The sequence below is a fragment of the Carcharodon carcharias genome, chromosome 13 (genome assembly GCF_017639515.1).
Source record: "Carcharodon carcharias isolate sCarCar2 chromosome 13, sCarCar2.pri, whole genome shotgun sequence".
Lineage (NCBI taxonomy): Eukaryota > Metazoa > Chordata > Chondrichthyes > Lamniformes > Lamnidae > Carcharodon > Carcharodon carcharias.
This window is the reverse complement of record NC_054479.1, coordinates 59,449,877-59,462,422: the sequence shown is the minus strand read 5'-3', so window position 1 is coordinate 59,462,422 and position 12,546 is coordinate 59,449,877. Positions and strand designations below refer to the sequence as shown.

The window sequence follows — 12,546 nt, the reverse complement described above, 5'->3', positions numbered from 1 at the left end:
GGTCTTCAATGACCTGGAGACCTGGGCCATTATAAATTAATAATCTACAATTTCTAATGCAGATACCATTCCCACTACATAGCACTAAATATCAGAAAACACTGAAAATTTTGCAATAAGAGTATTATTTACTGATGTTGCACACCTCAATCAATGTTGCTACGTTTGTGACAACCTTACCTGCCCTCTAATGTGGCAGGGATAGGAGGCTGGTCCCCTGTACCCTGAGTGACACCCATGGCAGAGGTCTGTGCATTTCCCGATGTACTGGATTTGTCTCCAGTTGGAGCAGTGGTTCCTGAAGCTGGGCTGTAATCTGAATAGTCAGTGCCCATTGACGCCTGGTCTCCTTGGACCTGTGTGTTTGATATAAAATATATAAATATAAATATACAGAATTTTTGTACAATTTAAATTAAAACATGGCACTGGAGCACCCCAACTACAGAAAAAGTGTAACGGCACTGAAAGCATGGCTTGAGAAAGAGTTACTTAACTAAAATCAGTACTCCCATTCTGGACAATGCAGAAGCAGCATACACCAAACAGAATTTACTCCTGTTCATAAACAGGCACTGAATCAGGATGAAACATCATTGTGAGTGAGAGCTGCCACTTTGTCTACAAGTCTACATAAGGCGGGTTAAAAAGCTGTTCGGCAGAGTTCACAGTCAGAAGCTGAATTGGTTGCAATTTTATTACAAATTTCTGGAAGGTAAAGTTCTTTGTAAGGAGTTCCTTCAAAAAGGTTATTTTTTAATATACCAGTAAAAGGAAAGTTGAAAAATTCTTGGGTTAGACTTCACGGTCAACTCTATAACCTCTTAGCCCAACGACTTTGCTCTACAAGACATCAGTTTCATTTCAGAGACAAAAGGCCTAAGTTTGGTGCTTCAAGTAGAATCTCATCTGAGCAGTCACTGGCTACAGGAGTAAGGCTGCTTCTCAAAGCACATTCACATGAAGGCTTTCAGCCAAGAGGGAGGATTACGGACAGAATCTTATCACTCCTGTCCCTGCCACAAGGGAGGGACTAGTTTTGGCCATGGTGCCCAACTCTCTGGACACACACACCCCCCCACACAGTTGTAGCTCTTTACTGGAGTACACCGAATGACATCCCGCCTCTGGGTTCCCCCAGCCAATTTAAGAGCTGGTGGTGGGGTGGTGGGATGGCGTGGCCATTTTGTCAAAGGAAGGATTTCTGTTTAAAGGGACCAGGGCAGATTTCAGCTAAGTTCACTAGCACTTTGGATTTTTTAGGCTGCGGCAGCCACAGGAATGGAGAAGAAACCTGGGAAGGCTGCTCCCCTCCCATGGGTCTCTCATTCGTACCAGAAGTTCTGCTCTGGGTGAGCTCTCCCAAGGAAGAGAAAGAGGACAGCCTTTCCAATCAAGTGATATCACCTTTTCAACCTTTACCAATGTGTGCCCAGCTGTTCCACTGTCCAGGAGGTAGCAACCTGCTGTGAGTGACCAAGTTTCCTGAGGCACTGATGCTCAGACATGTTAAGAAAGCTGATCCTAAATAAGAACATAAGCAGTAGGCCATTGAGCATTCTCCCCATTCAATAAGATCATGTTCTGATTGCGGTTTTAATTCCACTTTCCTGCCTCTCCCCCATAAGCCTTAATTCCTTTGTTGATCAAGAATCTGTCTAACGCATCCTTGAATACATTCAATGATCCAGCTTTCACTGCCCTCCAGAATTGAGAATTTCAAAGAATAACGACCACATTAGAGAAGAAATTCCACCTCATCTCTGTCCCCATATTCTGAAATTATGCCCCCTTCACTGTCACTGGGTCAAAATCCTGGAACTCTCCCTAACAGCACTGTGGGTGTACCTACATCAGATGGACTGCAGCGGCTCAAGAAGGCAGCTCACCACCATCTTCTCAAGGGCAATTAGGGATAGGCAATATATACTGGCCGAGCCAGTGATGCCCATGAATGAATAAAAAAATTGTAGATTCCCCCATGTGGGCAAACATCTACTCTGTCAAGCCCCTCAGAATCTTATATGTTTCAATAAGGTCACCTCTCATTCTTTTAAACTCCAATGAGTATAAGCCCAACCTGTCCAACCTTTCTTGATAAGACAATCCTGTCATCCCAGGAATCAACCTAATGAACCTTCTGAACTGCATTCAATGCAAGCATATACCTCCTTAAGAAAGAAGATTAACACTATATATAGTATTCCAGGTGCAGTCTCACCAATGATCTGCACAGTGGCATAACACTTGCCTACTTTTATTCTCCACTCCCCTTGCAATAAGGGTGAACATTCCATTTGACCTCCTAATTAATTGCTGTACCTGCGTTATCATGAAGCTATTAATGTGTATAATATTTTGGAAAATATTTTTCTTTTAAAATAGAGGTTTAGTTTATGGGTGTGTCTTAATTGGATTAAAGCCAGCTAGTCTGGGTGCATTTGTGGGTACTAGTTTTGATATGGAATAGAGACAGCGTGCATTAGCATTTTTTGAATAGAGCTTTCAAGAAGTGGGGTGAAAACTTGACGCCTATTTAGCAGATACCAAGCAATATGTTTATATTACTAATAAAACTGGCACTATGAAAGGGGTTTCATTGTTAAGTTCAAAGAGGCTGGTGAGACAATGAGAATTTGAATTCAAATCAGTGGTGGTAGGTATAACATCAGCAGTTTTCAGGTGTGCAGGGCAGAGGCAATGAGAGATCAAAATGCAGCCTGTGCTGAGTGCTTCTGGCTAGGGAGGGGTGAAAATAAATCAAGGAAGGTTACCGCCCAAAATCACCACTGCCCGGAGTGGGTACACAAGGACAGGATGGGGGTTGTCTGCGATGGATCCATTCATTTGAGCAGTACACCTCTCCTGATTGGAGCTTTATGAGAGCGGGAGTGAACTTCAAAAAGAACGGAGGAAATCCGACCGGGAAAACAAATGCAAGGAATTTGTACAATGTACATTTGGCCAGAAGGTAGAAAATAACCAAATCAACACCCCCAGCAAAACCTTTAGAAAGTAATAAAAGGGTCACGGAAAAAATTTCATACAAGGAATATATTTACTGAGAAAATTGTCTGGGGTATTTTCTGGCCATTATTCGGGGTTTGTCATTTCATCCGTCCTCAGCGCTCCAAAAACAAACCTGTTCAGATGGCTCAGGACCACTGTCGCTCTGTCTGCATTATTAAATACACCTCTTCACACTACAGAATAGGAAGCGAGCTGCGGTTAGTTCTAGTCGGCTGCAGTTATGGGTGGGACATGAGGCAGTTGGTCGAACTTCCAACCTTCTCTTTGAAGCTTCTCAACAATTTTCCCCTTAAATTCATATTCTCCACCTCCTGCCTGCATTGGTCCACTAAGGAGTGCAATACCGAGTCTGGAGAGGATGCCCTGCTGGAAGAAACTGCATTCATCATAATCCCTGTGACACATAGAGCAGGAAATGGAAACTGGGTGCTAAGCAATGTAATGAATGGAATATTGTCACTAACTTCAAAGTAAATAAATCATGAAAACAAAACTAGAGATTTCATTCCAGCTATCCACAGACTTCTGGGTAGTGCTACTGAGTAGAGCTGGAAGTTATTTGCACCTGGGGGGGTTTGTTAGTTCCACTTTTGTTGCTGTTCTGAGCAGAGTCACCAAGAACAGGAAAGTTTGGGTCTGATTCCTGATTTCAGTGGAGTTGACTGTGGGTCCACAACAAGTGGGCAAAGAAACAGCAACTCCTCCCAGTGATCCCTATGGGAGAGAGTCTGAGAATGTCAGTGAGATCAACTCTGACTAAACAGCCTAGTAACTATCTAGATTAGGATCACACAGGAAGGATCACATGGATGGAGTGCTGAAAGGTGACCAGGAACTGCACCCCACAGAGAGACAATGCCTTAGGAGGAGAACATAAGAAGAATAAAAATGACACAAACAAATCCCAACAGGAAAGTTTTGAAGAGACAATTGCCTTCCCCAAGTCCCATGTCTATCAGCTACAGGTTAGCGTTGATTTAGCAGGGAACAATAGGATGCATAAAAGAGAGATTTTAAACACGAACACAAACTGACCAGAGGTTGATAGGTCCCTACTGCACAGGGGCTTCGCACAAACTCCAGAAAGGAGACCCCATCCTGGGAGCAGAGATGTCAAGAGTTGTAAAAAGCAGAGTTCACCACACAGGACACCAGAGTAATCACAGTAACATAAAGACAGCAGATGTGCAACATACTGAACCTAGGATGCCAGAGGAACATCAATATTAGGCACAGTAAATGCAGAGATTAAAAGGCCCTGGGAAACTGCAGCATTCAGGGTTGGAATGAATGAAGGAAAATTTTTAAAAAAGCACAAACTTACAAAAAATATGATCCTATTTCAACGGCAATGAGATTTTTATTTAGTAACTCATGTTTGGAGCCTGTTTAAACACCATTGTCCTCCTGATAAATGGCTACTTGTGATGGGCAATTTAGTCTATACATAACAATAACTTGCATTTATCTGGAATTTTTAAAATGTCCCAAACTGCTTCACAGGAGCGGAATCAGACACAATTCAACACTTTTAGTAAAGGGAGAAAGCAGGTTGAAGGGATTCTTCTTGCTCCTTTTGAATTTTCAGACACTGACCTTTGCAACAAAACAAAAACCGTGTCCGTGGAGAGAAACAGGTTTAACAGAGAATGATTTTATGATCCTTTTGTCCTTTTATTTTTATCGTTCGCTGGTTCATTCATTTCAATAATATTTTCTATTCTTCTGCTCCATGTTTATTTTTTCTCTTTCCTCTGCCATTTACTCATCTCGCCTCCCTTCATCAGGTCCTTGCTTTCTTGTCTCCCCCACACCAATCTCTCTCTCATATGTTCTCCATCTTCCCTTCCCCAACACCTCCCCTCCCGCAAATATCTTATAAAAAGAAAGGCTTGCATTTATGTAGCGCTTTCTTGACACCGGCCATCACAAAACGCTTTGCAGCCAATTATGTACTTCTGAAGCGTAGTTACTGTTATCATGCAGGAAATGCAGCAGCTAATTTGCTCACAGCAAGTTCCCACACACAGCAATGCGAAAATGACCAGATAATCTATTTATGTTACATTGATTGAGGGATAAATATTGCTCAGGACAAGGTGAATAACTGCCTCGCTCTTCTTCAAAATAGCAGCATGGGATCTTTTACATCCACCCAAGCAGACAGCTTGGGCCACAGTTTAATGTCACAGCCAAAAGGCAGCACCTCTGACAGTGAGGCACTCTAGTAAGGGGAGAAAGACTGCAGAAAGGCTGTAGCACAGAGGGATTTGGGAGTCCTTGTATGTTAGCTTTTTGTGACTCATGCACAAGTTCAACAGGTAATAGGGAAGAAAAATGGAATATTGGCATTTATTTCAAAGGGAATGGAGTATAAAAGTAGGGAAGTCTTGCTAAAGCTACACAAGTCACTAGTTAGACAACACCCAGAATACTGTGAACAATTTTGGTCCCCTCATCTAAGGAAAGATATACTGGCATTGGAGGCAGTCCAGAGAAGGTTCACTAGGTTGATCCCGGATATGGAGGAATTTTCTTATGAGGAGAGGGTGAGTAGGTTGGGTCTGTACTCATTGGAGTTTAGAAGAATGAGAGGCGACCTTATTGAAACATATAAGATTCTTCGGGGACTTGACAGGGTAGAGGCTGAAAGGTTGTTTCCCCTTGTGGGAGAGTCTAGGACCAGAGGACATAATCTCAGAGTAAGGGGGCACCCATTTAAAACAGAGATGAGGAGGAATTTCTTTTCTCATAGGGTAGTCAATCTGTGGAATTCTTTATCGCACAGGGCTGTAGAGGCTGGGTCGTTAAGTACATTCAGGGTTGAGGTAGAGATTTTTAATCAGTAAGGGTTATGGGGACAAGGCAGGAAACTGGAGTTGAGGATTATCAGACCAGCCATGATCTCATTGATTGGCGGAGCAGAGTTGATGGGCCGAATGGCCCACTTCTGCTCCTATGTCTTATGGTCTTATAGTAGTACTGCACTGGATTGTCAGCCTTGACTGTTGTATTGAAGCCCTGAAATTGGACTTGAACCCAGAACCACATGATTCAGAAGCAAGTGGCTGACACACAATTACTTTCTCCATTCAACCTCTCTTCTCCCCTCTTCAGAAAACAAAATACGAACATACGAACAAGGAGCAGGAGTAGGCCATTCGGCCCCTCAAGCCTGCTCTGCCGTTTAATAGGATCATGGCTGATTTGGTAGTAACCTAAAATCTGCATCCCATGTATCCCTGATAACCTACCAGTCCCTTGCTTACCAAGAATCTATCCATCTCTGCCTTAAAAATATTCTCTCAACCCTCTGAGTGAAAAAATTTTGCCTCATCTCTGTTTTAAACAGGCAACCCCTTATTTTTAAACAGTGACCCTTAGTTCTCAATTCTCCCCACATCCACCCTGTCAAGACACCTCAGGATCTTAAAGGTTTCAATTAAGTTACCTCTTACTCTTCTAAACTCCAGCAGATACAAGCCTAGTCTGTCCAACCTTTCCTCATAAGGCAGCCCTCTCATCCCAGGTATTAGTCTGGTAAACCTTCCATGAACTGCTTCCAACGCATTTATATCCTTACTTAAATAAGGTGACGATTACTGTACACAGTACTCCAGATGTGCTCTCACCAGTGCCCTGTACAACTGAAAGCATAACATCCCTACTCTTGTGTTCAATTCCCCTCACAATAAAGTATAACATTCTATTAGCTTTTCTAATAACCCGCTGTACCTGCATAGTAACCTTTTGTGATTCATGCACTAGGACACCCAGATCCCCTGCAGTCTCTTACCATTAAGATAATGTGCTTCTCTTTTATTCTTCCTGCCAAAATGGACAATTTCACATTTTCCCACGTTACACTCCTTTGGCATTTCTCACAGTCAGCACTCAAAATTATTGCTTGTAAAACTGTACAGAAAATTCAGCTCAGTGAATAATAACAGACAAAAGGGAGCCAGGTACAAAAATCCACTGTGGCCCCAGTTACCAACAACGTTGAGAATTGCCACTACATCGATTAAAACATTTTGTCCAAGGATCCTGCCAATGGCGGAGCTGATAAATGCTGCTTCCAGAGTAGAAATAAGTCAAAGAAGATGACAACTGTGACAAGTTAGCCAAACTCAGACATGATGGTGTTACAACTGGCTCCAGAAACCCCAGGGAAAGAGGAGGAAAACAGTCAGCCAGAGCTCACAAACCAGCTGGTTATCCAGCACCCGCCCATGAGAGTACCCAGTGTCTGCCGCAGCAGTAGCATTTTCCAACTCGGAGCCAGAAAGTTGTCTGTTCAAGCCCTGCCACAGAGACTCGAGCACAAAATCTAGGCTAGCGCTCTGAGGGAGTGCTGCACTTCCACAGATGCCATCTTCCCCAAAGAAGTGTTAAACCAAAGTCTAATCGCTCTACGGATGTAGATGATACCGCACGACGATTCAAAGAAGAGCAGGGAAGTTCTCCCAGGGTCGTGGCCAATATTTATTTCTCATTCTACATCATCAAGGTCAAATTATTTCTCTTATTTGTTGTTTGTGGGATCTTGCTGTGTGCAGATTGGCTACAAAACAGTGCCTCTACTTCAAAAAAGTAATTCATTAGCTGTAAAATCCTAAGTGTACATAAATGCAGGTTAGCTCCTTATTTACAAATGTGGACTTCGGTTGAAGCCAAACGGAATGGTATTGCGAGGCACCCAGAATCAAAACCCCTGAAGTTGCTCACCACCCCAACTCATACACGAAGAACCTCTTGGATGATACACTGAAGGTGTTGCCAGGGCCCATGGAACTATATTCCAGCAAAAGTCCACAATCTTCAGAACAGAAAGTGACTTAAGGAGGAAAGGAAAGACTTGGGATGCCAGTCTGATAAAACCTTGGATCAATAATTCCTCACAACACTACTTGAAAACAATGATTGTCATTAATAGGAATAAAACACATCAATCAACACACAACAGGGCCGGGGGCAATGGGGCATAGACAAGAGGCCAGGGTTTGAGGAACAGAGAGCTCCTGGAGGGTTGTAGGGCTGGAGTAAGTTACAGAAATAGAGCAGGGTGGGGCCATGATGGGTCTGAAGCCCACAATGAGAATGAAGCCTACATAGGAGGAAATTGCGATTCATCCAGGACTGGATATTGGAGAGGCAAGCTGACAACACAGGCAGTAGGCAGGAGGAATAGTGCTGGGGTAGAGCTGGGAGTTAGCAGCATACATGTGGAACCTGACATCATGCTTTCGATTGATATCACTGTGGGGCAGCAAGCAATAGAGGGCAGCCATGGAAGTGGGAAGTGCAGAGGTTACTGTCTCGGGAAAAGGAGGAGAAGCCATTTGAGAAGATTCTCATGTCATGTCTGGACAGGTAAGAATGGAACCAGGGAAGGGAAGGGAAATCTCATTCAACTAGACAAACATTCCATCAGCTTCTTCCTAACTACCTGCATGTTTTTTCCTTCAACTGGGGAAACAAGGTCTCTTAGAGCATAGATTTTTTCATGGTTCCTTTCCCCAGTGCAGAATTTAAAGTCCCACTTAGACACTCCCTGTAATAGGATGTTCCTCTTTAACAAAACAATATTTAGAGGGCTGGGAGAGCTGGAGAAACTCACTATTAGTCAGAAATGAGGCTAACGTCACTATTGAAAGACACTGTATAGACAAGAATGATATTCAGAATTATTGTCTCTTTTTTCCAATCTTGCAACAGTGACGATTACATCTAACAAAATTCTTCTGAAGTTGAGTGCTTTGAGGTGTCACAAAGTCATGAAAGGTACTATCCAAATGCAATTTGTTCGTTACATCTGGGCCACATTCCAAAAGATGCAACACCGACAGCAAGCCTGGTAGACTCCCAGTTCTACTGGTGCATTGGTTTTGCAAATAGCCATTTCGTCAGATGATAGTGTCTATGGAGAAGTCTGTATAAAGAGTCCTGTTCCTTCAGTGGAGAAAGGACAGAGCATTACCAGCTGGTAAACACCCATTGTGCAGTCACTTATGGGTGCTGCCTTTTTAAAATTACACTTAGATTTGCAAAACACACACACCAATTAACCATAATAAATCACAACCAGTCCAGATAATGTCTTTCTGTCAATGAAGGGAGCTCACTTCTCCATTCTTTAGATCAGGTGGTTAAAAGCCTGTGGCAGAGAATCCAAAATAACGTACACAGCAGAAACAGTGAATTATAAATTCACAATTAAAGCGTGGTTAATTGTGCTGTGACAGTAATGAATCCCTTTGATATACTGGGTGCAGCCCGGGTTTCATACATAATTAACACCGACCGAGTCTGCAATCAGTTCACGTTGAGTCTGCTAGAAAAGCTCATAAATAAAACAGCTGGACCAGTAACGAAGCCAATTGAGAGTCGTAAATGGAAGGGAAGAGTTTACATCCAAAATCGGCCTCTAATTATTCAGACGCTTTTAACTTAATGCATCTTTCTTGACACTTCTTGCATCAAGAGTGATAAAAGAATATTCTAGAACAGCAGCACATTACTCTATCATAATGTAACTTTGGAGTAATTCAGCACACTTCCAAAAGATGGAGTGGAGAAAACAGCAACAATCACCAAGGTCCACGTACACGTACTTGTATTTATTGCAGCTCCTGCTGATGCATCACTGAAGAGTGACTCACTCCAACCCCCTTAGCAACAATCATCTGTATACTGCTTCTGAGTCAATATCTTTAAAATGATAAAGGGATTCAAAAGGCTAGATATAAATAAACTGTAGTAATATCTCAAACAAGGGGCACAAGCTTTAAATTAGCATAGGGTCATTCAGGAGTAAAATCAGAAGCAATTTTTCCACAATGGTTACTGAAAATCTGGAATTGTGCCTGGGGTGACAATTGAAGCTTTTAAGATTGAGGTTGGTAGATCTTTATTAGGTAGGGGTATCAGGGGATATGGAACAAAGGCAAGGAACTAGAATTAAGGGTGCAGATGAGCCTTGATCTAATTTAATGGTCAAATAAGGCTCGGTGGGGATGAAAGGCTGACTCCTGCTCCTTCCTTTGTTCCCTTTATTGCTGTGCATGCACCTGGCACTACATAGTGACTTTGATTCCTTTAAACCCCATGAAGAGAACTGGTCGAAGCTAACAGTGCATTTTATTAAAAAAAATTAAAACTTGGTAGATTCCAAAGAACAGAACTTCACCCGGAGCTGGTTTCCTTAATGTGTTCAAATGGAGGCTTGAGCATATTGCACTGATTTTGAGTTTGGCAGCTATTGCTCCACAATGTACTTCAGTAAAATCTTTATCATCTGGCATACGCGGGGAATGGGTGGTGCCAGTTAATCAAAAATGCCGGTTAAGGGAAAGTTCCATTTACTGTGAACTTGAGGTCATCCAAAACTCCTGTGTCCTGTCTGGCACAAAATCCCGCTCACCCATCATCCCTGCGCTCATTGACCTACACTGCCTCCTGGTCAAGCAACATCTTCATTTTAAAATTCTCAACTTTGTTTACAAATCCCTCCACGGCCTTGCCCCTCTCCATCTCTGTAATCTCCTCCAGCCCCACAAACCTCCAAGATATCTGTGCTCCTCTAATTCGCCCCTCTTGAGAATCCCTGATTTTAATCACTCCATCAACGGTGACCCTGCTTTCAGCTGCCTGGGCCCTAAGCTCTGGTGTTCCCTCCCTAAACCTCTCTGCCTCATTTCCTCCTTTAAGACACTCATGACTCACTGACCAAGCTTTAGGTTATCTGATACATTATCTCCTTGGGCTCGGCGAGCGGGGGCGGGGCCCCTCGCTGAGGCGTATAATGACGCAGGGTGATGTTGGGTGTGCGTCCCAACGTCACCGCGCACCATTCAGATTTTTAGTTCAGCGGGCGCGCAGCCAAGTCGGCTGCCTGCCCATCAAACTGTCAAAGGCCTATTAAGACCATTTAAGAATTAAGTCATGGTTGGCGGGCAGGCAAAGAGCCCAGGTGGCCTTCACATTTATCATGGAACCTCATCCACGGCTGGGATGAGGTTTCATGAACGTGTTTAAAGTGTTGGAAAATTTTTTTATTAACATTAATGGACATGTCCCAACTCATGTGGCAGTTTCACATGAGGGGTCATGACCTTAATTTTTTTTTTTCACTTTATTCAATGTTTTATACGTGAAACTAATCTCACTGAGGCAGCTCTGTGCCTCAGGGAGATTTCTGTGCTCTTTCACACGCATGGGCAAAAGTGCGCAGGCCCCAACTTAGCCTTCTCCGCTCCCCCCCACCCCCACCCCCCCCCACCCCCCACCGCCTGCACAGAGAGCGCAGAGCGCTTCCGGGCGTGCAGCACGCTGGGTGGACCTTAACTGGCCCGCCCACGTAAAATGGCAGTGCTCAGCCGATTGAGCCGAACCCCATACAACCCCCCCAAAGGGGAGAAAATTCTCCCCCTTATGTAGCTCGGTGTTATGTTCCTGTGAAGTGCCTTGGAACATTTTATTAAATTACGGGCACTATATAAATACAAGTAGATGTTCTATAAATGTTAAGATGTTGCTCCTTATTATATGAGTGAAAAGAAACACTGCTCACTTCTAATCCACACCCAGCTGTCTAATGTAGCCCATTTAGCCAGAGATGTCCAGTTAAGATCAGCAACCTGAAACACCAGATCTGATTTTACCTCTGCAACTGGATGAGTTTTGCATGGGTTAAAATCAGGTCATCTTTCTCTCTACAAATGTTGCCCAACCAGCTGCGCATATGCATCATTTTCCATTTTTATTTTCAGCTTCCAACATCTGCAGCTTTTTGCTTTAGTTTTTAAACTAGAAACGTGGTTTAACTTGAATTGAACTAGAGCAATTAAATTCTTTTCATGATTTTAAACTTTTCCTTTTCAATATAGAGCTGCCACAGAGGCTGTGTGCAATTTGCAGCCTAAACCCTTCTGAACCGTAGAGAAATATGCAGTGAATACAATGACTTGAGTGAGACAGCACACATGGAGCTATATAACCTTGGGATGATGTACTGGCAGTTACAGAACTGTCGCTGGTAACAATAAGAGCAAATAGAGAGGAGAATGAATATTACCACATGTTTGTAACAAAATTCAAGCCTGGTGCCTTAGGTGCCACAGTGCTAGCAGCACACCAATACCAATATGTAAAACATGTACTAGTGGCAACACCAAGTTTATCTGATTGCAAAAAGGGAATGTTTTTCTACCTTTTTACCTCAGCACTGAATACAGGGGATCTATTAGGATGTTCTGAACAGCAAACACACCAGAAACGATGCTCATGACTCCAATAGGTTAATAGACAGCAGCGATTTTAAACACAAAAGCTCTTATTACCTTCCTTGGACTGTCGACATAACTGGGAGTGATGGCAATGTTGGCCCCAGAATGTGGGATACTGTCAGAGGCTGGGCCAGCACCTTTCGCAGAATGGACTGCTGCCTGCTGCTCCTCGAAGCTCCTAGAGGCCATTAGAAGGGAAACATATTCTTATTTACTTTTGAAAAACAGA

The 12,546-nt window shown here is 43.2% G+C and overlaps 1 protein-coding gene across 5 annotated transcripts in view; it reads right to left on the bottom strand.

The window, feature by feature from the left end:
- Nucleotides 1–12,546, bottom strand: part of depdc5 (DEP domain containing 5, GATOR1 subcomplex subunit) — a 197,980-nt gene that overhangs the window by 44,668 nt on the left and 140,766 nt on the right. For all 5 annotated transcript variants that reach the window (XM_041202862.1, XM_041202864.1, XM_041202860.1 and 2 more), the window contains exons 31-32: nucleotides 12,372–12,495; nucleotides 181–356 (exon numbers count right to left, since the gene is read on the bottom strand). In XM_041202862.1, coding sequence (XP_041058796.1) covers nucleotides 181–356; nucleotides 12,372–12,495 — 300 coding nt within the window. The remainder of the gene's footprint in view (nucleotides 1–180; nucleotides 357–12,371; nucleotides 12,496–12,546) is intronic.